Here is a 24,300-nt window from a genome sequence, read left to right as displayed (position 1 = left end):
CCTCTTCTTAGCTAGCCTTGCCCTGGCCCCCAGCTCGACCCCAGCCTCAGTATTTACTGACCTCCTGTTTTGTTCCCCACCCCCCTGCCACACTAGTTTAAATCCTGCCGAAACACTCGAGCAAAACTCCCAGCCAGGATATTTGCTCCCTTCCAGTTAAGGTGTAACCCATCCTTTCTGTACAGTTGCCATCCTGACTTGAAGATTTCCCAGTTATCTATGAATTTAAAACCCTCCCTCTTGCACCACTCCTTTAGCCACGCGTTCAACTGTAGAATCTCCCTGTTCCGAGCCTCACTTGCACTAGGCACCGGGAGCAGTCCAGAGATTGCTACACTGGAGGTCTTACTTTTTAGCCTAGCACCCAACTCCCTGAATTTCTCTCGTATGACCCCCCTGCTCTTCCTACCTACATCATTTCCCCCAATGTGTACAATCACATCCGTTTGACTACCTTCCCTTTTAAATATGCTTCCTACCCTCTCGGAGACATCCAGTACCCCGGCACCAGGGAGGCAGACTACCATCCTGGATTCTCGTTCAGTCCCACAGAAGCGCCTGTCCGTGTCTCTAACTATTGCGTCCCCCACAACTATCGCTCTCCTAAACCCCTTCTTTCCCTTCCGGACCCCTGAGCCTGTCCCCGTGGAGGCGATCTGGTCCTCGTGGCTTACCCCTGGAGGGTCATCCCCCTCCACAGAATCCAAAACGATATACCTATTGTGGAGGGGGACAACCACAGGGGATCCCTCCACAGACTGCTCACTCCCTTCCCTTCTCCCATCTGTTGCCCATCCCTTTCTCTTATGGGAGACTGCCACTGGGGTGCTTTCTGGCACATCACCCTTCTGACTATTACCCCTCCTAACCGTGACCCACGTGTCTTCCTTCCGAGACCCTGGTGTCACTACCTGACTATAACTTTTATCTATTACTCTCTCATTTTCCCTAACTAAACTGAGTTCATCGAGCCTCAGCTCCAGCTCCCTTACACGATCCTTCAGGAGATGCAGTTCCACACATCTGGCACAGATATGGACTTCCGGGAGGCAAGTTGTCTCCAGGAACTCCCACATCCCACACCGAATGCAGTATACTGGCCTCCCACTCATACCAGCCATGTCCTTTTTAGTTTTGGGGATAAAACAAAAAGGGGGTGTAACCGAAGAAAAACAAACAAACAACCTTCCTCGCCGAAGCCCTGTGAGCCAAAGCCCTTTTAGCTCTCACTCTGTCCCCTGCTCACTCCACTGCCCGCTAACGACGCTGCCCGCTCAAAGGTGCGGCCTACTTTTAAACCCTCCAAAATCTTCCCAGGCTGCTGCTGGGCCTATTTCCTGTTTAGAAAAAAAAAACCTCCGATTTTTTTCACTAATTGAACTGAAAAATAATTAAATAAATTAATTACTCTACTGCAGCCCGAGCAGCACTCCCACAGTGAGACACCAACTGTCACACTCTACTGCAGCCCGAGCAGCACTCCCACAGTGAGACACCAACTGTCACTCTCCACTGCAGCCCGAGCAGCACTCCCACAGTGAGACACCAACTGTCACACTCTACTGCAGCCCGAGCAGCACTCCCTCACTGAGACACCAACTGCACGGCCTGAATCTTCGTGGTTGAAGGCCCCAGACGGGGCTCCAGCAATTCCTCCTCTCTCTGGGTGCTCGTTGACCCCTGTGTCATTCCATGGGACGGAGGGGCAGCTGGAGTGACCTCCAGAAGCCTCTCTGTCATCCAGCACTGCCAGCCCATTGTCTGCACCATGGTTCCAATGCCTTCAGCCTAAACAATTTGCAGTGTTGGCCTGGTACCATCTCCTGCGAGATGAGGCTGCCTGACTCCAGTTGTGTCTGCATCTGCTGGAAGGTCACCAACACCCTATCCTGTAATGCCTGGCTCTGCGTTTGCACATTGACCATGACTGGGATGAACGATTTCAGAAACGTGACATCTATTTTAGGGCCAGTAGTTCTTGGGGAGCCATCAGTCCTCCGACTGGCCACTTCCTTAGATGTTCCAGCCTCTACCTGATGTGCAATTGCAGCAGTGTGGTACTCATCAGAGAATGACCCAGAAGCCTGTCCATGAACGTTTCCCATCAAGGTGAGTGTCTGCACTGTTGCTTGGTGCTGGTGAATGCAGTAACGGTATGTCTGTGTTCTCCCTGGAGCTGTGGTCCAGGGTACTCGGAAGGGTGCTCGGAAAGGTGGAATGCAACCCTGGATGGCCAAGCCTCAAACAGTGGAGATCCTGCAAGACAAGGGACATGGGGTCAGCTGGTGGAGATGTCAGGGGTGCGGAGGATGATGGATTCACTTGAGAAAGGTCATCTGGATCAGGGTGCTTTGGGCTCTTACTTGCCTTGGGCCTGCTGACTTCACAGTCAGCGACAAATCGCTCCAGTGTCTCGCTCGCAATTTCCAGGACCCTCTCCTCAGAGGGGGTGAGGACTCATATCTTGGGGATGCCCCCACCCATCTTCACCTGCTCCCTCTTGTTGAAGGCAATTTTTGTCCATGGAAACACAAAGATGGTAGAGTGAGAAGTTGGCCTGACTAGGCTGGGGAGTTCAAGGAGTGGGGGAGGCTGATAGCTGGTGGTTTGCGTGGGCATGGGGCCAGTCCAATCAGGAGTATGATAGTATGATGTGGACTGCGGGCTTGGGAGGTGTGGGGGGGTGGAGGTGTAGTAATCAGATGGGGACAATGTTAGAAGTTGGTGCAGTGGGGTTGAGGGGGTTTTAAGTGAGACGGTAGAGATTAGGGACATATGTGATTCTAGGAGAAGGAAGTGGCACTCCTAAAATCATAGAACCCCTGCAGTGCTGCAGGAGGCCATTTGGCCCATCAAGCCTGCACCGACAACAATCCTCCCCAGGCCTTATCCCCATAACACCATGTATTTACCCTGCTAGTCCCCTAACAACAAGGGGCAATTTAGCATGGACAATCAACCTAAACCTGCACATCTTTGGACTGTGGGAGAAACCGGAGCACCCGAAAGAAACCCACACAGAGAGAACGTGCAAACTCCACACACACAGTAAGAAGTCTCACAACACCAGGTTAAAGTCCAGCAGGTTTATTTGATAGCACAAGCTTTCAGAGTGTCGCTCCTTCTTCAGGTAAGTGAGGAGCTGTGTTCACAAACAAACAAATATATAGACACAAACTCAATTTACAAGATAATGGTTGGAATGCGAGTCTTTACAGGTAATCACGTCTTAAAGGTACAGACAATGTGAGTGGCGCACAGGTTAAAGAGGTGTGTATTGTCTCCAGCCAGGACAGTTAGTGAGATTTTGCAAGCCCAGGCAAGTCGTGGGGATTACAGATAGTGTGACATGAACCCAAGATCCGGTTGAGGCCACCCTCATGTGCGGAACTTGGCTATCAGTTTCTGCTCAGCGATTCTGTGTTGTCGTGTGTCGTGAAGAACACTTACCCGAAGATCAGAGGCTGAATGCCCGTGACTGCTGAAGTGCTCCCCGACAGGAAGGGAACATTCCTGCCTGGTGATTGTTGAGCGGTGTCCGTTCATCTGTTGTCGTAGCGTCTGCATGGTTTTCCCAATGTACCATACCTCGGGACATCTTTTCCTGCAGCGTATCAGGTAGACAATCCTGAGTCACAAGAGTATGTACTGTGTACCTGGTGGATGGTGTTCTCACGTGAGATGATGGTATCCGTGTCAATGATCCGGCACGTCTTGCAGAGGTTGCTGTGGCAGGGTTGTGTGGTGTCGTGGTCACTGTTCTCCTGAAGGCTGGGTAGTTTGCTGCAGACAATGGTCTGTTTGAGGTTGTGCGGTTGTTTGAAGGCAAGAATTGGGGGTATGGGGATGGCCTTGGCGAGATGTTCGTCTTCATCGATGACATGTTGAAGGCTTCGAAGAAGATGTCGTAGTTTCTCCACTTCAGGAAGTACTGGACAATGAAGGGTACTCTGTCCACTGTGTCCCGTGTTTGTCTTCTGAGGAGGTTTTTCACTGTGGCGCGTCGGAACTGTCAATCGATGAGTTGAGTGCCACATCCTGTTCTTATGAGGGCGTCTTTCAGCGTCTGTAGGTGTCAGTTGCGATCCTCCTCATCTGAGCAGATCCTGTGTATATGGAGAGCTTGTCCGTACGCGACGGCTTCTTTAACGTGTTTAGGATGGAAGCTGGAGAAGTGGAACATCGTGAAGTTATCCGTGGACTTGCGGTACAGTGAAATGCTGAGGTGATCATCCTTGATGGAGATGCATGTGTCCAAGAATGCAACCGATTCTCCAAGGCAGATGACAACGCAGAATTGCTGAGCAGAAACTGATAGCCACGTTCTGCACACATGATGACGGCCTCAACGGGATCTTGGGTTCATGTCACACTATCTGTAACCCCCACGACTTGCCTGGGCTTGCAAAATCTCATTAACTGTCCTGGCTGGAGACAATACACATCTTTTTAACCTGTGCTTAACCCTCTCTCCACTCACATTGTCTGTACCTTTAAGACTTGATTACCTGTAAAGATTCGCATTCCAACCATTATCTTGTAAATTGAGTCTGTGTCTCTATATGCCCTGTTTTTGTGAACACAGCTCCTCACTCACCTGAAGAAGGAGCGACACTCCGAAAGCTTGTGCTACCAAATAAACCTGTTGGACTTTAACCTGGTGTTGTGAGACTTCTTACTGTGCTTACCCCAGTCCAACACCGGCATCTCCACATCATGGCTACCATCCACACACACACACTCACCCAAGGCCAGAATTGAACCCAGATCCCTGGTGCTGTGAGGCAGCAGTGCTAAGCACTGTGTCACCATTCCGCCCTACCCTTGCAGACCAGAGCAAGTCCTTTACCTTCTTGCAGCATTGTATGCCAACCCTCCTGGTGAAACTTCTTGTGCTGACTGCCTCGACCACCATTTCCCATGCCTTCATTATCTTGGCTGATGGCACCCCCTGCCATCTCCTGGCGAGAGGGTGGCCGCCCTCTTCCACAGGATCCATATCGTCTATATGGATTTCAGTAAGGCATTTGACAAAGTCCCACATGGCAGGTTGGTTAAGAAGGTTAAGGCTCATGGGATACAAGGAGAAGTGGCTAGATGGGTGGAGAACTGGCTTGGCCATAGGAGACAGAGGGTAGTGGTCGAAGGGTCTTTTTCCGGCTGGAGGTCTGTGACCAGTGGTGTTCCGCAGGGCTCTGTACTGGGACCTCTGCTATTTGTGATATATATAAATGATTTGGAAGAAGGTGTAACTGGTGTTATCAGCAAGTTTGCGGATGACACGAAGATGGCTGGAATTGCGGATAGCGAAGAGCATTGTCGGGCAATACAGCAGGATATAGATAGGCTGGAAAATTGGGCGGAGAGGTGGCAGATGGAGTTTAATCCGGATAAATGCGAAGTGATGCATTTTGGAAGAAATAATGTAGGGAGGAGTTATACAATAAATGGCAGAGTCATCAGGAGTATAGAAACACAGAGGGACCTAGGTGTGCAAGTCCACAAATCCTTGAAGGTGGCAACACAGGTGGAGAAGGTGGTGAAGAAGACATATGGTATGCTTGCCTTTATAGGACGGGGTATAGAGTATAAAAGCTGGAGTCTGATGATGCAGCTGTATAGAACGCTGGTTAGGCCACATTTGGAGTACTGCGTCCAGTTCTGGTCGCCGCACTACCAGAAGGACGTGGAGGTGTTAGAGAGAGTGCAGAGAAGGTTTACCAGGATGTTGCCTGGTATGGAGGGTCTTAGCTATGAGGAGAGATTGGGTAGACTGGGGTTGTTCTCCTTGGAAAGACGGAGAATGAGGGGAGATCTAATAGAGGTGTACAAGATTATGAAGGGATTAGATAGGGTGAACAGTGGGAAGCTTTTTCCCAGGTCGGAGGTGACGATCACGAGGGGTCACGGGCTCAAGCTGAGAGGGGCGAAGTATAACTCAGACATCAGAGGGACGTTTTTTTACACAGAGGGTGGTGGGGGCCTGGAATGCGCTGCCAAGTAGGGTGGTGGAGGCAGGCACGCTGACATCGTTTAAGACTTACCTGGATAGTCACATGAGCAGCCTGGGAATGGAGGGATACAAACGATTGGTCTAGTTGGACCAAGGAGCGGCACAGGCTTGGAGGGCCGAAGGGCCTGTTTCCTGTGCTGTACTGTTCTTTGTTCTTTGTTCACAGCGTTGAGCATCCTATCTACTTCCGACGCGAGGAATCTGGGTGACAATCTTTTCCCAGCCATATTTAAGTTTATGAAGTTTAAAGTTTTAAAGTTTATTTATTAGTATCACAAGTAGGATTACATTAACACTGTAATGAAGTTACTGTGAAAATCCTCTAGTTGCCACACTCCAGTGCCTGTTCGGGTACACTGAGGGGGAATTTAGCGTGGCCAATGCATCTAACCAGCACGTCTTTTGGACTGTGGGAGGAACCCAACACAGACACGGAGAACGTGCAGATGCCACACAGTGACCCAAGCTGGGAATCGAACCCGGGTCCCTGGCGCTGTGAGGCAGCAGTGCAAGCCACCGTGCCACCCCTAAACTGAGAGAGCTGCTGAAGGGAGCACTGAAATACTGCTCCCGCCTGTCGAGGGCTAACAGCTGAATCCCAACTGCAGCAAATCAGGCACCAGGCATTGGAAAGTCGAAAATACTTGGGGGAAGAACTGACCCATTAACATATTTTGAATTGCGACTGCAGATTGCTGGTAGCGTCAGCAGGAAACACTCTCGCTTTCCCGCTGGTGTGGGCACTTATTCGCAATTCGGGAGAATTGCAGCCTTCATTTTTTTTCCCCTTGCATTACTTGACTTTCACACGCAAACTGCTAATTCTTTAGTGGGGACAGTGAAGGTGGGGATCAGATTATTTTACTTTAGAAGTTTGCATTTATATGCTGTGATTTTGGTCTGGTGATTTTTCACGTTCTTGTCTGTACCCGTTCTTACCATTCTTAACCATATGTTGCGACTGGGGCATTATATTTTGGTGTATTTTTGTTGCAATGGTTGCAGGTTTATTTTGCTTTTCGAAAAGGCAATGCAAAATTTCATATTTGCTTATTCATATGTGTCATAAGTTGGACAGGGCATTAAACAAGTTATAATTGAAGGTCGTAACAAAAGCAATGTAATAATTGTGAAGGACTTCAATCATCATTGAGTCTAGAACAATTAAATTGGCAAGGGTAGTCTGGAAGATGAATTTTTACAATATTTTGACAATTTCCTGCAGCATTACATTGTGAAACCGACTAGGGATTAAGTATCTTAGATCTATTATTGTGTAATGAAGTAGGGTTAATTAGTAATATTATAGTAAAAGGTCCACTGGGAAATAATGATCATAATGCCATTGAAATCCATGTTAAATTTGAAAGTGGCAAAGTCCAGTCACAAAATACGGATCAAAATAAGGATCTTAAATGTAATCAAAGCTATTGACATAGATATGAAGGGAGAACTGGCTGATTGATTAGGAAAGGTATGGCGGTAAATAAACAGTAAATAACCAAAATATTCAACGAAAATACCTCCCTAAATTTATATGTTAAAAAATATTTTCTTGTGCTTGCTTGCCAATAAATCAGCACCCTCTTATGTAGTATAACTTGTTCCCTTTCAGATTTGGGGTGCGATTCTCCCCCCAAAATTTTAAGTGTCGAATCACATATAAATTGGAGTAAATCCCACTGTTTTTTTCAGCGGAACTTTCAAAATGAATCTCCCACACTCTGCACCACAGAATGCCCTAGCGTGAATCAGGCTAAAAATCTGTGGGTGGGGTCTGTTCCCGCTGGAGAGGCCAACAGCATAGTGCTGAGTGGGCCGCTGCGCATGTGCTGATGTGTCAGCACTGAGATCAGCACATGTGCAGTAGCTCCGCACTGCCGGCCTCCCGATCGCACTGCCCCTCTGACCCCACCCCCCCCCTTCGCCGATCATTGGGCTCCCGGACGTGTCCAGGCCAGCCCCAACTACCCCACCCCTCCTCCGGCAGTCCCGATCCCCTGATCCACACCCCGATGGCCAGCCCTGATCACTGGCCACCCTCCCTCTGTCACCACCAAGTGCAGAATGGCAACAGGAACTGCAACCTCATCGATCTCACCACCCAGAGGCCCCACTCCCTTTAGGCCCCCCCCCAATCTGGTCCTGCTCCCATGGCACTGCCTGATGCCCAATGCGCAGTGCCAGGATGCTTCCTGGGCATTGCCATTTTGCCTCTTGGGCAGTGCCGGAGGCCAAGCTGGCACTGCCAAGCTGGCAATGCCCAGGGGGCACCTCCCTACCTCCAACCCTCTGGGGAGCCTCCATGACCCCCCCCCTTCACTCCAGTAAGGTCAGACTACCAGCTCCCCGCTAGTGGGGAGCTGTTGTAAACCCTGCTGGAGTGAAACACTCCTGGCTGGGTGGGGGGAGAGGCTTGCGGGCCCGGAGACTTAAGCCATGGGCCCGCTAATGATATTTAAGTCCTCATTACATAGAACAGTACAGCACAGTACAGGCCCTTCGGCCCTCAATGTTGTGCCGAGCTTTGTCTGAAACCAAGACCAAGCTATCCCACTCCCTATCATTCTGGTGTGCTCCATGTGCCTATCCAATAACCGCTTGAAAGTTCCAAAAGTGTCCGACTCCACTATCACAGCAGGCAGTCCATTCCACACCCCAACCACTCTCTGAGTAAAGAACCTACCTCGGACATCCCTCCTATATCTCCCACCATGAACCTTATAGTTATGCCCCCTAGTAACAGCTCCATCCACCCGAGGAAATAGTCTCTGAACGTCCACTCTATCTATCCCCCTCATCATCTTATAAACCTCTATTAAGTCGCCTCTCATCCTCCTTCGCTCTAAAGAGAAAAGCCCTAGCTCCCTCAACCTTTCTTCATAAGACCTACCCTCCAAACCAGGCAGCATCCTGGTAAATCTCCTTTGCACTCTTTCCAATGCTTCCACGTCCTTCTTATAGTGAGGTGACCAGAACTGCACACAATATTCCAAATGTGGTCTCACCAAGGTCCTGTACAGTTGCAGCATAACCCCACGGCTCTTAAACTCAAACCCCTTGTTAATAAACGCTAACGCACTATAGGCCTTCTTCACGGCTCTATCCACTTGAGTGGCAACTTTCAGAGATCTGTGGATATGAACCCCAAGATCTCTCTGTTCCTCCACATTCCTCAGAACCCTGCCGTTGACCCTGTAATCCGCATTCAAATTTGTCCTCCCTAAATGAATCACCTCGCGCTTATCAGGGTTAAACTCCATCTGCCATTTTTCAGCCCAGCTCTGCATCCTATCAATGTCTCTTTGCAGCCTACAACAGCCCTCCACCTCATCCACTACTCCACCAATCTTGGTGTCATCAGCAGATTTACTGACCCACGCTTCAGTCCCCTCCTCCAAGTCATTGATAAAAATCACAAATAGCAGAGGACCCAGCACTGGTCCCTGTGGTACACCGCTGGTAACTGGTCTCCAGTCTGAACATTTTCCATCCACCACCACCCTCTGTCTTCTATGAGATAATGTGGAGATGCCAGTGTTGGACTGGGGTAAACACAGTAAGAGTTTTAACAACACCAGGTTAAAGTCCAACAGGCCTACCCGGCAGCAAATGCCACCAGCCTTCGGAGCGCTGCTCCCCCGCCAGATGGAGTGGAAATCTGCCCCCAAACAGGGCATACAGAGACACAAAATCAAGTCACAGAATACTGATTAGAATGCGAATCTCCCCAGCCAACCAGGTCGCAAAGATACAGACAACGCGAGTGGAGGGAGCACCAAGCATAGGCCAAAGAGATGTGTACCGTCTCCAGACAGGACAGCCAGTGCTCATTAGTATAACCTATTCAGCTCCACACCGGAAATCCGGCGGCCATGGTGCCCAGCAGGAAGCTCGCTACACGGCCTCCGATTAAGTCTCCCAGCCCGCTGCGCTGCTTTAGTAGCACAGTGGGCTGGGAGAGTCATTCCCTTGGTATTCTTGTGATTCTGCACTGATAAATCATGAATGAAAAGTTTAAACAGCATATCTCTTTTTTTTCAGTAATACTTTAAGTTGTGCACCACAATTACTAAGGGGCATAGGTTTAAGGTGTGAGGGGCAAGGTTTAAAGGAGATGTATGAGGCAGGATCTTTACACAGAGGGTGGTGGGTGCCTGGAACACGCTGCCAGGGGAGGTGGTGGAAGCGGATACGATAGTGACTTTTAAGGGGCATCTTTACAAATACATGAATAGGATGGGAATGGAGGGATAGGGGGTTTTAGTTAAGTCGGGCAGCATGATCGGTGCAGGCTTGGAGGGCCGAAGGGCCTGTTCCTGTGTTGTAATTCTCTTTGTTAAGCGACTGTTGAAAATATATTCCATTGAAAAACAAAGACTCAGTGGGGGGGAGTAAACAAGCCAGGGATATAAAAGCAGATTATAAGAGATTTTACAAATGTATAAAAAGGATGAGAGTAGCTAAAGTAAACATTGAGATAAAGGTAAAATACAGTGTATGTTGGAATCTGAAACAAAAACAGAAAATGCTGGAAGAACTCAGCATGTCTGACAGCATCTATGGAGAGAGAATAGAGCCAACATTTTGAGTCAGAATGACTCTCCACCGATGCTGTCAGACCTGCTGAGTTTTTCCAGCATTTTCTGTTTTTGTTGAAGTAAACATTGGTTCCCTAGAAAGAGAGACAGGAGAAATTATCTTGGGGAATGACGTCACATTGAACGAATATTTTGTGACCGTTTCAACAGTAGAAGACACAAGATGCATACCAGAAATAGAGGGTAACCTAGCTATTAAAAAGAGTGAGGAAATTAAGGTAATTAATACCAGTAGTGAAAAAGTATTGAAGAAACTAAAGGGTCTAAGATCAAACAAATCTTTCGGATTTGATGATTTACACCCTAGGGTTCTATAAGAGATAGTGAATATGCCATCTCTGATTTTTCAAAATTCCTTGCATTTGGGAATGGTCCCATCAGATTAGAAGTTGGTGAGTCATAGAATCCTTACATGAGGAAGCCATTTAGCCCATCAAGCACCGACAACAATCCAACCCAGGCCCTACCACTGTTACCCAAATATTTATCCTGCTAATCTCCCTGACTCTAAGGGTCAATTTGGCATGGCACTCAACCTAACCTGCACATCTTTAGACTGTGGGAGGAAACCGGAGCATCTTGAGGAAACTCACACAGACACGGGGAGAATGTGCGAAAACCACACCGAAAGTCACCCAAGACCGGAATTGAACCCGGGTCCCTGGTACTGTGAGGCAGCAATGCTAATCACGGTACTGTCCAAGTGTAACTCTTCTCCTCAAGAAAGGAGAGAGAGGAAGAAATTAGGGAACTCCAGTTAGTCAAACTTCAGTCATTGGGAAAATGTTGGAATCTTTTCCTAAGTAAGTCTTAACAATGTTATGATCCTGGAGCAGACACTCATGTTTTTGGCACTATCCAGCTAGAGAGCAGTACATTTTTGTTTCAAGGACAAAATGTTTGAGAGCCAAGACTTACTAAGAGGATAAAGCCCCAAGATTCCATGGTTTCTGAAAAAAACAAAGTCAACTTTATCATACAAGGTCAGAAAGAGAATAATTTGCAATATCTCTTGTACTCTAACATTCAGGGTTAAAATGAGGTAAATGTGACTTAACAGACAAACTGTGATCTAACACCTACACTATGCATTTGAATAGCAATTGTGACCAAGACAGATCAAACAGATTTCTCACCTACCCACCCTGATGTTAGTCAACACTCAAGTTAATCTCGTTGAAACTCTTGTCTCTCTCAAGAGGATTTCCAGTCTTCACCTCCAATAATCTAGCCTTGGAATTCTCATGGAGCTGGACTGCCTCAATAATGGCTCACCTCTCAGGGTTTCAGTCTTATCTCCTCAGATTCCATTCCCTTGGATTCCCGAGTCTGCACCCTACTACTTACTCACAAGCACATCTTCAGTTCTTCGGCCACGCTGAGCAGAACGCTACTATTTCAAAAGATTATCTTTGCCACGATGGCTCACAGCACGGATTCACCAACCTTCTGCTGTTTTCTCAAATCTCCAGAGCTTCTCCTGAACCCTCATTTCTTAAAGACTACCAACCACAGCACTTTTACCGCCTTGCTCCACTTCCCAGTGGTTCCCAATTGTGGTTTCCTTCTCCTGGTGGCTCATTCCCCAGTTTTCTTTTTCTTCCTGGGATATCTTCCTGTCCCCTTGCCTTGGTTTACCTCTCTGGGTTCTCTCTTTGGGACCTTTCCTTGGCCTATCTCTGTCTCCTATCTGGAAATCCTCTCTGACTGACTGAAAAGTAACTGAAAGCCTCTGAACTGCTGTTAATAGATCCTTGTACTGATCAAGTAATGTTCAGAGGGTTCTGCCCCTGTTACTGGAGAAGAACAAATTATAATATCCTTTACTTAAAATGTTACAATCTCAACAGACTGCTAGCTGATCTAGCCCACGGGGGCACAGAAAATGGATTTTACCACAGTATTTAGAAATCTGGCAAAGTCAATGTGGTTTTACAAATGGGAAATCCTGTTTGACAAAATTATTAGAATCTTTTGAGGATGTAACTCATAGGGCAGATAAAGGGGAACCAGTAGATGTAGTATACCTGGATTTCTAAAAGGCAATCAATAAAATGCCATACAAAAGGTTTTTTGGCATAGTCTTCCTACAGCATACACCTTTCAGGAGTGATGTGGAAAGCCATTTTGAACTTGTACTAATGAAGCTGTTATTGTAAATAAATCTGTAAAACCATCAGAATGGTTTCAAACCATAGTTAAAAATGGGTGGGTGGAATATAGAATAAATCAGAAGAATTTGTATTTATGTAAGTATAGGTCAGATTTGGACTACTCTGTTTCATTTTGGCTGATTGATTCACAGGAAGGATTTTATTGCCCTTGATGGGTTACAAAAACTGGCAACAAAATGATTCCAGGTATTAGAAAATGTAGAGGAAAACTGATGTGTAAAACGATAAGCAGATAACATAAGAGGCTTTTATGAAGAACAGAAGGATAATCAAATTCAAACTGATTAAGGGCAAAAAATGTCACCTTGTGAAAGCAGAGAACATGACTAAGGTACCAAATGAGTACTTGGCATCTGTTTTGTTATGAATCCCGAAGCAAAACTTGCTGTTAAGGGGATTGACATGTCAATAAGACCGTGGTTAGATTCAATATCTGTTTTGCTTTAAATTGCATTTGGCTTAGGAATTCTCCACCACTTTTTTCATTTTCATGTTTTGGCTTTCCCTCTAGATGGAATGGTTGAATGGTTGTTTCTTATTTCAACAAAACTTAAAAGCTGAATAAGAGTCAGTAATTGGACTAAAAAAAAACTTGTTCTATTCTCTAAGAGAGGAACCATCAAGGTTATGTCAACATCTTTTCTCATCGCCCTCATTGACCAATGAGCAGAGTGATATATACGGAGCAGCTACTTCAAGCAGTTTGCTTGCTTTTGCAAGGAATCTACTATGATGCTTCAGTGTTCCAAGCAAGCTTGAATATGCATCTTTTGAGAATTCTAATGATTTTTCTTGTGCAGTATAGCATATTCTGATTGGTAAATGAATTATGAAAAACATATTGCCTACTTTAGGTGTGGCTTTTCTCATCCGGAAAATTAAAAGCTTCTGTCTAATTTTTTTTCAGTAGAGATCTGTTTTAGTTTGTGTAAGTTGTGATGATACTGTGTTACTGATATATTTTGTGTTACTGTAGAATGTTTTAAAGTTCAGTTTTTTTTCTACAGAGTCGGTATGTCTGGAGGGAATATAGCTCAGATGCTGCAAAAACAGGATAATTACTCATTGGTGGATTAAAGAAATGGAATGAATGTTTAGGTGTACAGAATCATGTGATACTAGGTTAATGGGAGGAGCTAGGCTTGTAGCAGAGAAACAGATTCTCTTTCATTTTAGAGTTGGTGCTGGAGCTGTTTAAATACAGAAGTCTCTCTCCACAAAGTCTCCCTGCAGCTTCAGGACTTTCTACACTAATTTAAAGCAAGTATGCCTGGGTTTGCTAACTATATTTAAAGTGGTATTTAAGTTGTGGGAAGACTGTTGCTTACTTGGAACTGAAATAGTGATAAGTTAGAAATTAGAGTTTTTTCTTTTCATGTTTAAAGATTGTTCGGTGGTTAAGAGTTAAACTGCTTCATTTTGTCAGAGTTATACTTAAACTGTGTTATGAATAAAGCTGGTTTCAATAAAAGATCCCTAATTTGTTACTGGAGCAAAGCATCCTTTCCTCACATTTACGTCAAAATAGAAAAATTGTTGACGCCTAGTCTGGCTTCATGATATACCTTGGGGTTTTGGTCTGGGATCCTAACAAAGTCAACTATGCTTATTATTATAGCCAGATTTAAAAAAGCAACAGGTGTAGTTTTAGGTAAGTTGCTTCACTCATTGGATTAAGGAAGGTCACCTGGTCAAATTGATGTCACAAAAATACAGTGTCCTTAAAAGAATGAGAATAGACACGTCTATGATTGGTAATCTAACATTGTTACTATAAAACCTGCACTTCAGAAAAATGTCTCTGAATATTGTCTTTTTGGTGATTATTTGGAGTAATTAAAACTATTCAATAAAAATTAAGGCACTGAAATATAGTTGCTTGTATTGCAATATCTATGCACTTGGTATACTTGTATCTTATATTACAGACTGAAAACAGCGATGGAGAAAATCCAACTATCAGAAAATCCCTCTTTCCTCTTTTTAGTGCAAAGAATCATTTAAAACATAGCTGTTCCTCAAGAGAACTGCCTGTAGTCAATCTTCCCATGGTATTAATTTTAAAATATTGTATTCCTAACACACAACTATGCTGCTTCCATGCTAGAGCATGCACATACTGAGTATAAATTTCTTGAAAATTGGTTTAAGCTTGGGTCTTCCAATCTATCCCTAACTAATATTGGAAATGTATTCAGGAGCTTAACTTTGATCATAACTATATGTTCTCAATTTTTATTTCTGAGCAAAAAGGAAATCTTTTTTTTCTTACTACCATTGAACTAACAGCATGTTCAAAAATCAGGTTCCAAATTTGGAAAGCAGCAACATGGCACAGCGGCATGCGATCGGGAAATGCTGCATTATGCATATAGTCTAGCTATGGTGCTTTTTAGAGGAGAAAAAAATCTGAAGCATATAGTTTGAGGCCATTTTGGGGCTACCTCTAAAGTTGTTAGCTGGACCACATAGACAGAAAGCTGTGCTGAATAGATATAACATCAGAACATGGATAGAAAACTACTTTCTATGGTTAGTCAAGGGTTTGAGGTGGAATTCATGTGCTTTTGCACATGGACATAAAAGCATTAGAGTGCAGAAAGAATTCAGGAGAATGGTTCCATGCTTGAGGAACTTCAATGATATGGATAGATTGTAGAAGATGGGGCTGTTCTCCTTGGAGAGGAGATGGTTGACAGGGGATTTGATTAAAACGTTCAAAGTAATGAGAGGTTTGGACAGAATAGATAGGGGAAAGCTGACCAATTTGTAGAAGGATCAAGAACCAGAGGATGATGATTTTAGATGATTGGCAAAAAAAAAAAAATTTAGGCAACCAATGGTTAGGATCTGGAATGAGCTGGCTGAGAGTGTGGTGGCATTCAATCATGGCTTTAAAAAGGGAATTGGATAATTAACTGAAAACTAAGAGAGACCACATCGACATGATGGGCCGATTGGCCTCCTATATTGTAACCATTCTATGATTCCATTGCTACAGACTTTTACTGCTGCTGATCTTTTCTCCATGTAAGAGTTCATTCATTCATAGCAATACCATGTATTTCCCTGAAAGATTTTTTTTTCAGTACTAAATAGTTTTTGTGCAGTTGCAGTTTGTTATATTGTGATTGAGCAATTATGGCAGATGAATCTACAGTATTGTTTACTGGATTTGTACTTCTGATCTGGATCTAATGGAATTGGAACACAAGTTGTGTGTTCTTTTTGTTAAAAGTACAGAATGATTACCAAGTAGTTTAATTGGTTCCTGGACATCTGTAGCAAGACAAAAATATCTTATTTTCTAATCACTTATCCACAGCAACAACTTAGGCATTCCTTTATAGCATGTAATTTCTTACAATGTGTGATTATTACGTGCCATTCCTCAAAAAGTTGTTAATCTTTACATAAATGTTTCTGCTAATTGTTCAGATTTTAATTGTGCATCGCCTCCTCTGATGAGCACCATATAGATGAAGGCAACCTTTAGGTCAAAGCTATGTAATGGCATATTATCTTGAATACCATCTATGTATATCTGTTGCATTAGCCAGACTTCCACTGTCTTCAAGTTGTGATCAAGCTAAATACTAAAGAATGCATGTCCTTACTAAAGATGAATCAAAGGGCAAAAAATTATTTTGTTTCGCTTTACTTTGCTAACATGCATCTTTTGATTTTAGATGCCTAGTAGTGATGGCCATGATCGCCTGGCATTACAAAAGGCAATACAGTCCAGCCAAAACAGAGGGAGAGACTGGCCTCCAGACAAGATGACAGATGTTCAGCCTCAGGTATTTTATTTACCCAATGGACCTTTAAATCTGTGTTGTGAAAAATTCTGCAATCACTCATTCCAATTAAAATATATTCAGTTGAATGTTCTCAAGTTTAGGCATTTTTTCTACCGAGTATCCTTTTGCACTTTTTCAGCTTTATCAACTTACCTATATACTTCTAAAATTTATGTATCTTTTCAGGTTGCTTACACTCCTCACAACCACATTCCCTTTTTATGTCGACCAATCAAATCATTTTATGTGTGTATTTATGTATGTATTATGTGTGTGTGTGGTCTCAGGGGAACAATGTAGATCTCAAGGGAACAGTGAATCACATCCTTCCCAGCTGGAGCCACTGCTTTGTCAGCTACCTTCCTATCCATACTACTACATTCTTTAATGCTGTCATATGAGACAGTTCTATTAGTTTCCTTTTGCAAATCTTTATCCACATCATATACTCTCTTCTTCCATTGGAAAAAACAAAAGTCTGAAAACATTACCAACAGACTGAAAAACAGCTTCTTCCCTGCTGTCATCAGTCTTTTGAACCGTCCTATAATATATTAAGCTGATCTTTCCCTTCACTCTACCTGTAGCGCAACATTATATTCTGCGCCTTTCCTTTTCCCCTATGTACTTTGTGAACAGTGTGTTTTGCCTGTATAGTGTGTAGGAAACAGTACTTTTCACTGTATCCCAGTACATGACAATAAAATCAAATCAGCATGCTGTGCAATTTTCCATCAATACAGTCTATTATTTGTTAAAGAACTTGATTAAATTTGTTAGATATGACTTACTTTTCAAATGTCCTGCCATCAGACTGTCTGTTTCTTCATCTTTGACTTCCTCTCAACATATTTTGGGATGACTACCATCAGGATTTTGTGCCTCTTTCAGTTTTAATATCTATCAAACTTTTCAGTACTACTTATCTGATTTTTTTCAGCCCCTTCATTTGCATACTTTCATTTCCACTGTCACATTCTTCAGTGACAGCTGAGACGTTGGGTGAAATTTTCTAATTTTTTGAAGTATCAGATACGGGTGGCGCAGTGGTTAGCACTGCTACCTTACAGCGCCAGGGACCCGGGTTCAATTCCCGGCTTAGATCACCGTCTGTGCAGAGTCTGCATCTTCTCCCCGTGTCTGCGTGGCTTTCCTCTGATTTCCTCCCACATTCCAAAAGAAGTGGCTGGATAGACTGGGACTTTTTTCTCTGGAGCGTAGGAGGCTTAGGGGTGATCTTATAGTGGTCTATAAAATAAATAATGAGGAGCATAGATCAGATAGATAGTCAATATCTTTTCTCAAAGGTAGGGGAGGCTAAAACTAGAGGGCATAGGTTTAAGGTGAGAGGGGAGAGATACAAAAGTGTCCAGAGGGTCAATTTTTTCACACAGAGGGTGGTGAGTGTCTGGAACAAGCTGCCAGAGGTAGTGTTTAGACAGTTACATGGGTAAGATGGCTAAGAGGGATATGGGCCAAACGCAGGCAATTGGGTCTAGCTTAGTCGCTAAAAAAAGGGCAGCGTGGACAAGTTTGGCCGGAGGGCCTGTTTCCATGTTGTGAACCTCTATGACTCAATGACTCTAAGTGTTGGTTGGGTGGATTGGCCATGCTAAATTCTCTCTCAGTACCCGGGTAAACGCTGGAGTGTGGCGACTAGGGGAGTTTCACAGTAACTTCAGTGCAGTGTTAATGTAAACCGACTTACCTACTTTTAAATAAACTTTAAAACTCAGGTGAGAAAAGCAGTGTGAAGTCTGCCCCCCCCCCCCCCAGGGTGGGATTTTTTGATCTGCCCGCCACCCGGATTGTCTGGTCCCAATGAAAATGAATGGACTTTCAACTGAAGCTTTTACTGAAGCTCCAGGGCGTTATGACAGGGCTGGAAAATCCCAGCAGCAGTGTTGATTCAACATCTTGCATGGAATAACTTTTTCTGTCTCTGACTGTTCTTTAACTTTTAAGTGTTCAGAAAATTCATTATTATCTTTCTAAGTTTGTCTGTTGTATCTTCAGCCTATCTAAACTTTCTTTTCTCCCAGTTTTCTATACTTTGCTTGGTTTTCTTTTTGTAATAGTTTTGCCTTTGCAGCACCGACTTTCATGTAAATATTTGCTCCACTCTTCAAATATAGCTCTGTAAAAGTTATTTTGTACTATGCAGAAGAATTTCGACTAAAAGGAAAAAAAACTTGGTTACTGGCTTTACTAATCTTTGAAAAAGTTTTTTTGATGTTTTGCAGAAACATCCTTTGAAATCGCTGCGAAAGTTTCTGCAGCTCCCAACTTCATTCAGTCACTCTACTTCCTCAGACGTGCGATTTCAGCCCTTGCCAAACCAACCAATCAAATCTTCTCATGGTGAGGGTCGCATCCATGGAATGGGACAGACTCCGAGCAGCAATGTACGGCAAGATTCCCTGGCAAAACCCAGATCAACTTTTCAGCTACCTGGGCAAATGGAGCCTATCTGGCATGTGCTCCCAAGTGGCAGGACTGGAATTGATGGAACAATGAACTCTGACCAGATGATTTCCAAATCAAGTCAAAATGGTCATTCGCTACATTTAACGAGAACAGCACGCTCCAGAATGCCAAATCTAAACGACTTAAAGGAAACAGCACTGTAGTCATATTTCATACCATGATTCTAAAAATGAACAGGCTCCTATTTCAGATTTATAGCCAGGTCCCTTTAATAGACATTACCAATATAATGTAAGCATTTAAACTAATCTTAATTATGCCAGTGTTGCAATATGCAGAATTATTTTAAATTGTTTGAAAATTTTTGCAAAACGGTATCAAGCAGCTATGTAACAATGGCAAACATCCGCAATGATTTCTAACAAAGCTCACAATTCACATAGTGTTGGGATTATTCTGTAGTAGTTAACCAGTTTGTAGTATAATAAATAATATATTTGTATATTGCTGGGGGGTCTGGAATTTGTCCTGAGATCCATGTTTTCATAGAGCACAATGTTACAATGTACTTAATGCACAGTGTATTCACAAGCTGCTGATGCTTTTTAGCATTTAGTACAGTTTCTTCCTCATAGCTATTGTAACTTGCATTATATTTAGGCATATGAATAGTGATATTTAAGCAAATATACCTGTACTGGTAATTATATTTGGTGCGTGGTCAGTAGCTTGTCAGAGTTTGATAAAAGGATTTTATTTTTTGTATGTACACAGTCTGTACAAAGTACTTTCTGAAAATGATATATAAGAATAGCTCAAATTACAAATTGTTACGGGATTGTAAACCTCAAGTGGTTCATCAATGCATTAGTGCAAGATGTAGTGTCGGAACAAGACTGGGCCTGTTATTTTGCAGTATATACAACTGCGATTATATCATTTTCATTCTTTTGGATAATGATGGAATCTAGGCTTCAATCAAATCATATGGCTTGATCCAGGTGAATATGTATGGATATTGAATTTTAGTTTACTATGTGTTATGGTAAGTAGTGAACTACGTGTATATTGTACAGAGAATAAAGATTCTAATGCACTTGAGACTCAGATTATATAAACTGCAGAAGTACAGCTGGAATCAATTTTGCAACATTGAGGTCTTTTAGCAGATGAAAATAATTTTTTTGTAATGTTATTGCATTCTTGAAAGAAGTTGATTTCTGTCTTTATATCTTTACTTCTGTTTTGTATCATTCATTATCATTATGGCTCCTATTTAGCTGTACTAAATCTGCTTTATCTCCGCCTTCCCTTGAATAATTTTATGCTTGATTGTATATTACTGCAGAAGTATATCTTTTGCTTCCAAGGGAGGATATATTGATACAGTAGTTGTACATATTGGGACTTGGGTGCTGCTTGAATATCCAGGTGCTTCACTGATGGTGGCTGTGGACAGTGTTGGCTGACCATATGCCAGCAACAAAACTAAGGTTGTCATTAGTTTAGTCCTTTTTGCTGTGACAGCTAAAGCCTAAAATGTGAAATTTCCATCTTCCCTCTGGATCAGTCTGTTGCTGCTTCATTAAGAGTTTCCTATGAAGTTGGCGAGCAGGGGATCCTGCATAGGTTTCTCAAATGGGTTCTAGACTTCTTGGTAGTTTTTCAAATTTATGAGGATGCTGAATATCATGTGCTCTTACCATTGTGTCCTTCAAATGACCAAATGATCTTTGGTGGAAATGAGACACTTCACCAAAGCAGGAGAATGTCATCTTCTTGCTATTGGTAACACATATAATTATCCGCAGGAACTTAAGCCCAGCAGGCAGAAGAAATGAGTCATCACCCTCAAAACTTTCTTCATGTGACAGGAAAATTATATCACATCTAAATTGTACTTTTGCTGGATTATTCATTGTGCTTATATTGATCTTGTAGGTTGTGTTCCCATGTGTTAGAACATATCAGTTTTCATGTAATTTTGCATTTCCAGCATCTGACACCTGGATCTTTTGCCCGTGCCTTATCTTGTGCCGATTGTTTTTCATTGTTGTGCAGTGATCCCATAAACAAAAAGATATATATTTTTAAGAGAAAACAATGGCCAAAAGAGAAATTACAGGTTTGTGCAATGTTCTGGTTTAACTCTGGCCTTGCAAATGGGCAAGTAAAACACCACTTAGCACCTTATGCAGATTGGTAGCTCATCCTATATCATGCAAAAATTCTTGCAGAAATTACCAAAGTCACGCTTTGTGATTTTCATAAGGAAGTTAAGTTCAGATCTTAGGCAGAGTCTAAGGATTTGCTTTTCACTTTAAATTATCTGTTTGGGACACCCTGTCACCTTGTTTAAATGTTAACACAGGAACAACCACCAAAGCTGTACATGTCATTTTTTTTTTCTTTTGGGCATCTATTTTTCTCTCAATATACAATTTAGGTGAATGGCAGGACAGATATGTAATAGATCACACTTGTTCATCGAATATTCACAGGGCATTTGCAATAGTAATCAACCATTTGTGAGCTTGTGATCATTTGATTTTCGTTCTGCATGTATAGTCCTTTTTATATATCTCCATCACAACTGTTACCTTATATAAACTATGCCAAACATTTTGGTTTTCCAATAATGTATGAAGCCAGTTATTTTAAAATAATGCATTATGACTTTGATGACACTCATCTAGGAAATTTTATGATTCTGGTTTCTTAAAAAATATATATATTTGTATATTAACCTGATCAAAATCAAGTGTTCACCTTTATAGAAGAAGAAAGAATGCAGAAATTTGTACTTGATATGTCATTAAGGTTTTTAATCATGTAACCACAAGTGACGGTGACAGATGTGGAGAGGATAATGAATCCGAACTTGCTGCCCCCCCCCCTCCCCCCACCCCCACCACATTAGTACACTGTAACAAACCCTTCAAGGTGATATACTTCCTGTACTTGCCCATTAGTAAAAAGTGATGAGTCAGCAGCAACTCAAATTACATAACAGATTTCAAGCAAATGTTATGAAAATGTGACCTCTGTTGATAGTTGATAAATAGGTATCATTGGAACCATATGTGTATCAGTTTTTGTTTAAGAAATAGTAAAAGGTGATGTTCCAGCTAAATGACAAATGGGCTTTGTTAGTGAGTTTTGACCTGTAATTTCATCCTGATCCTTACCATTTCATATTAATGATTTCATAACTTCAAACTCATTTGGGAACTTGATCTTCAAGTTGTAATCTCAAAATAAAGATAATGGTAGGTATTTGAACAAGCTTTAAGTGAGTTCAGTTTTTAAAGATTTATGTATGGGTTTCAAACTTTCTATTAGCACAAGACACTAAATTTGTGGCATGCAGAGACTTCCTGCACAAAGCATGTTTAACTAACGACTTTACACAATATTTTTCCATGAAAATAGTGCCTTGCTCGTTTGCAGCTAAATTTGCACTATATTGCGAGATTTCTTTCAATGGTAGCTTGCTGATTTATTTTGAGAGATTTTCGCAACTTCTGTATCAACATCTTTTCCAGGCACGACTGTTTTGTGAATATGGTATAAGTTCGCAGTTGAAAAAGTTGAAGCTTTCTCGTCCTTCCTGCTGCTGCCTCATATTGTTCTTCCAAGATTATTACATAATCTGGCTAGTTACTTTGCCTAGATTTCCCATTGAGTTTACCTTTCACAAAATACTCTGCATCATGAGTTCAAAATGATGCAGACATAAGTAATCATTTAAGGAACATATATATTAAAGCAATTGATGAACATGATTTTTTTAAAGAGGTAGGATATTCAGTATAGAGGAAGATTTTAATATCTTCAGTAAACCGATATTGAGTGACTTCTACCATTGCCATTGATGGGAAGTTACACTCCTTGTGAACAAACATTCACCCAAATTCCCATTTTGAAATGTGCTTTCTAATGTTATGAAAAGTATCAGTTATTTGATTTATAATATTGGTATTTTTAAATGTCATTGCACACAAAGACTCAGATGGTTAGTTTCAGTATCTGAGATCAGTTATCGATTTCAGTAGCTCCAACAGCTAAAATGTAGAACTGGCATTAATTTTGAAACAGGCTGCTCCTATATTCTGCAGAATTTTAAGTTTCAAATTTTACTGTTGCTTTTACCTTCAGTATTACATTTTTTTAATGTCTGCATACTTTCTCATTAAATCTTATATGGAAATATCAGTTTTCAGAGTTAAAACTTGCAGAAAAATGTTGTTGCACAAAACAACTAAATTGATTTTTATGCCACATTTTTAAAACAGCTTTTATACAATGGTGATTGATGTAGTGTAAACCCAGGGTCCAAATAATTCAGCAGAATATAAACCAGCAGGTGTAATTAGTGTTTGATGTATATATTTGTCTAAAAAGTTGTGCTTCATGCATGCATATCTAAATACTTCACACAGATTTGTATGGGTGTAAAACAGATGTATTCTCTATTAGATCTTAATACGTATCTATAGGGGTTAGAAATTGCTGTTAGGGAGCTTATAATATTAATGGGGAAAACCTAATAAACATAAATTGCTATTGAATATAGTTCTGTTAGGATAATATCCCGGATGTACAAAAACATGGAAACAACTGTTGACTTGAGAGTATATATGTAATTCTCAGAAGTGTTTTATGCCTATAGCCACAATTCAAATTATATTTTAGGCAGTTTTTTTTAAAGAAATGTGCATATGTTTTCAAGTATAAAATTTCTCGTTTTCTGGGATTCTTTGGCAACGTTTGTGTTTTGTCCCATAGTTGTATTTATGTTTTGTTTTCTTTACACTATTGCAGTTTTTCCTTTTTTAATAATTAAGGTATAAAACATTTGTAAATTGTTTATATAACATTTATATGTTTGTATATTCAACTTTTATGGTGTGTTTTCCATCTGTATGTACAGCTATTTTGTAAATTTTAATCATACTGTTTGAGTTGTCACTGAATATTGGCATGAAATTGGTTAATTTTTACTAAGCACAATGTATTTTTGAATGGATCTTGTAAACACGTCTTTATAAAAATGCAAATTTTTTGCACTAAAATGACGAGCGTTCCTGACTTTGTTAATATTTAGGTTTAATCATATGTTGGGTGGGAAAATCTAATCTCACTTAATTGTGGGATACGTAAACAGACTCTGGTTTATGGACAAAATGATATTCAAGGGTATGTGATTGATTTATATCCAACTGAATTGATTTTTTTTCTTTAAAGTATTAGACCTTACTATCTAATTGGTTGAGGTTAAAACT

General features: G+C 42.1%; 1 protein-coding gene across 3 annotated transcripts in view; it reads left to right on the top strand.

Moving 5' to 3' along the window:
* The window catches only part of LOC144506360 (cyclin-dependent kinase-like 5), a 206,086-nt gene extending 181,996 nt beyond the window's left edge, over positions 1–24,090 (top strand). For 2 of the 3 annotated variants that reach the window (XM_078232368.1, XM_078232369.1), the window contains exons 17-19: positions 14,717–14,839; positions 16,478–16,588; positions 18,832–24,090. In XM_078232368.1, coding sequence (XP_078088494.1) covers positions 14,717–14,839; positions 16,478–16,588; positions 18,832–19,218 — 621 coding nt within the window. In that variant the 3' untranslated portion in view covers positions 19,219–24,090. The remainder of the gene's footprint in view (positions 1–14,716; positions 14,840–16,477; positions 16,589–18,831) is intronic. The other variant, XM_078232370.1, reaches the window with a different exon arrangement.
* Positions 24,091–24,300: the final 210 nt, after the last annotated feature.

The sequence above is a fragment of the Mustelus asterias genome, chromosome 17, assembly GCF_964213995.1.
Source record: "Mustelus asterias chromosome 17, sMusAst1.hap1.1, whole genome shotgun sequence".
In the NCBI taxonomy this organism is placed as follows: domain Eukaryota; kingdom Metazoa; phylum Chordata; class Chondrichthyes; order Carcharhiniformes; family Triakidae; genus Mustelus; species Mustelus asterias.
This window is presented reverse-complemented; position numbering and strand designations above follow the sequence as displayed.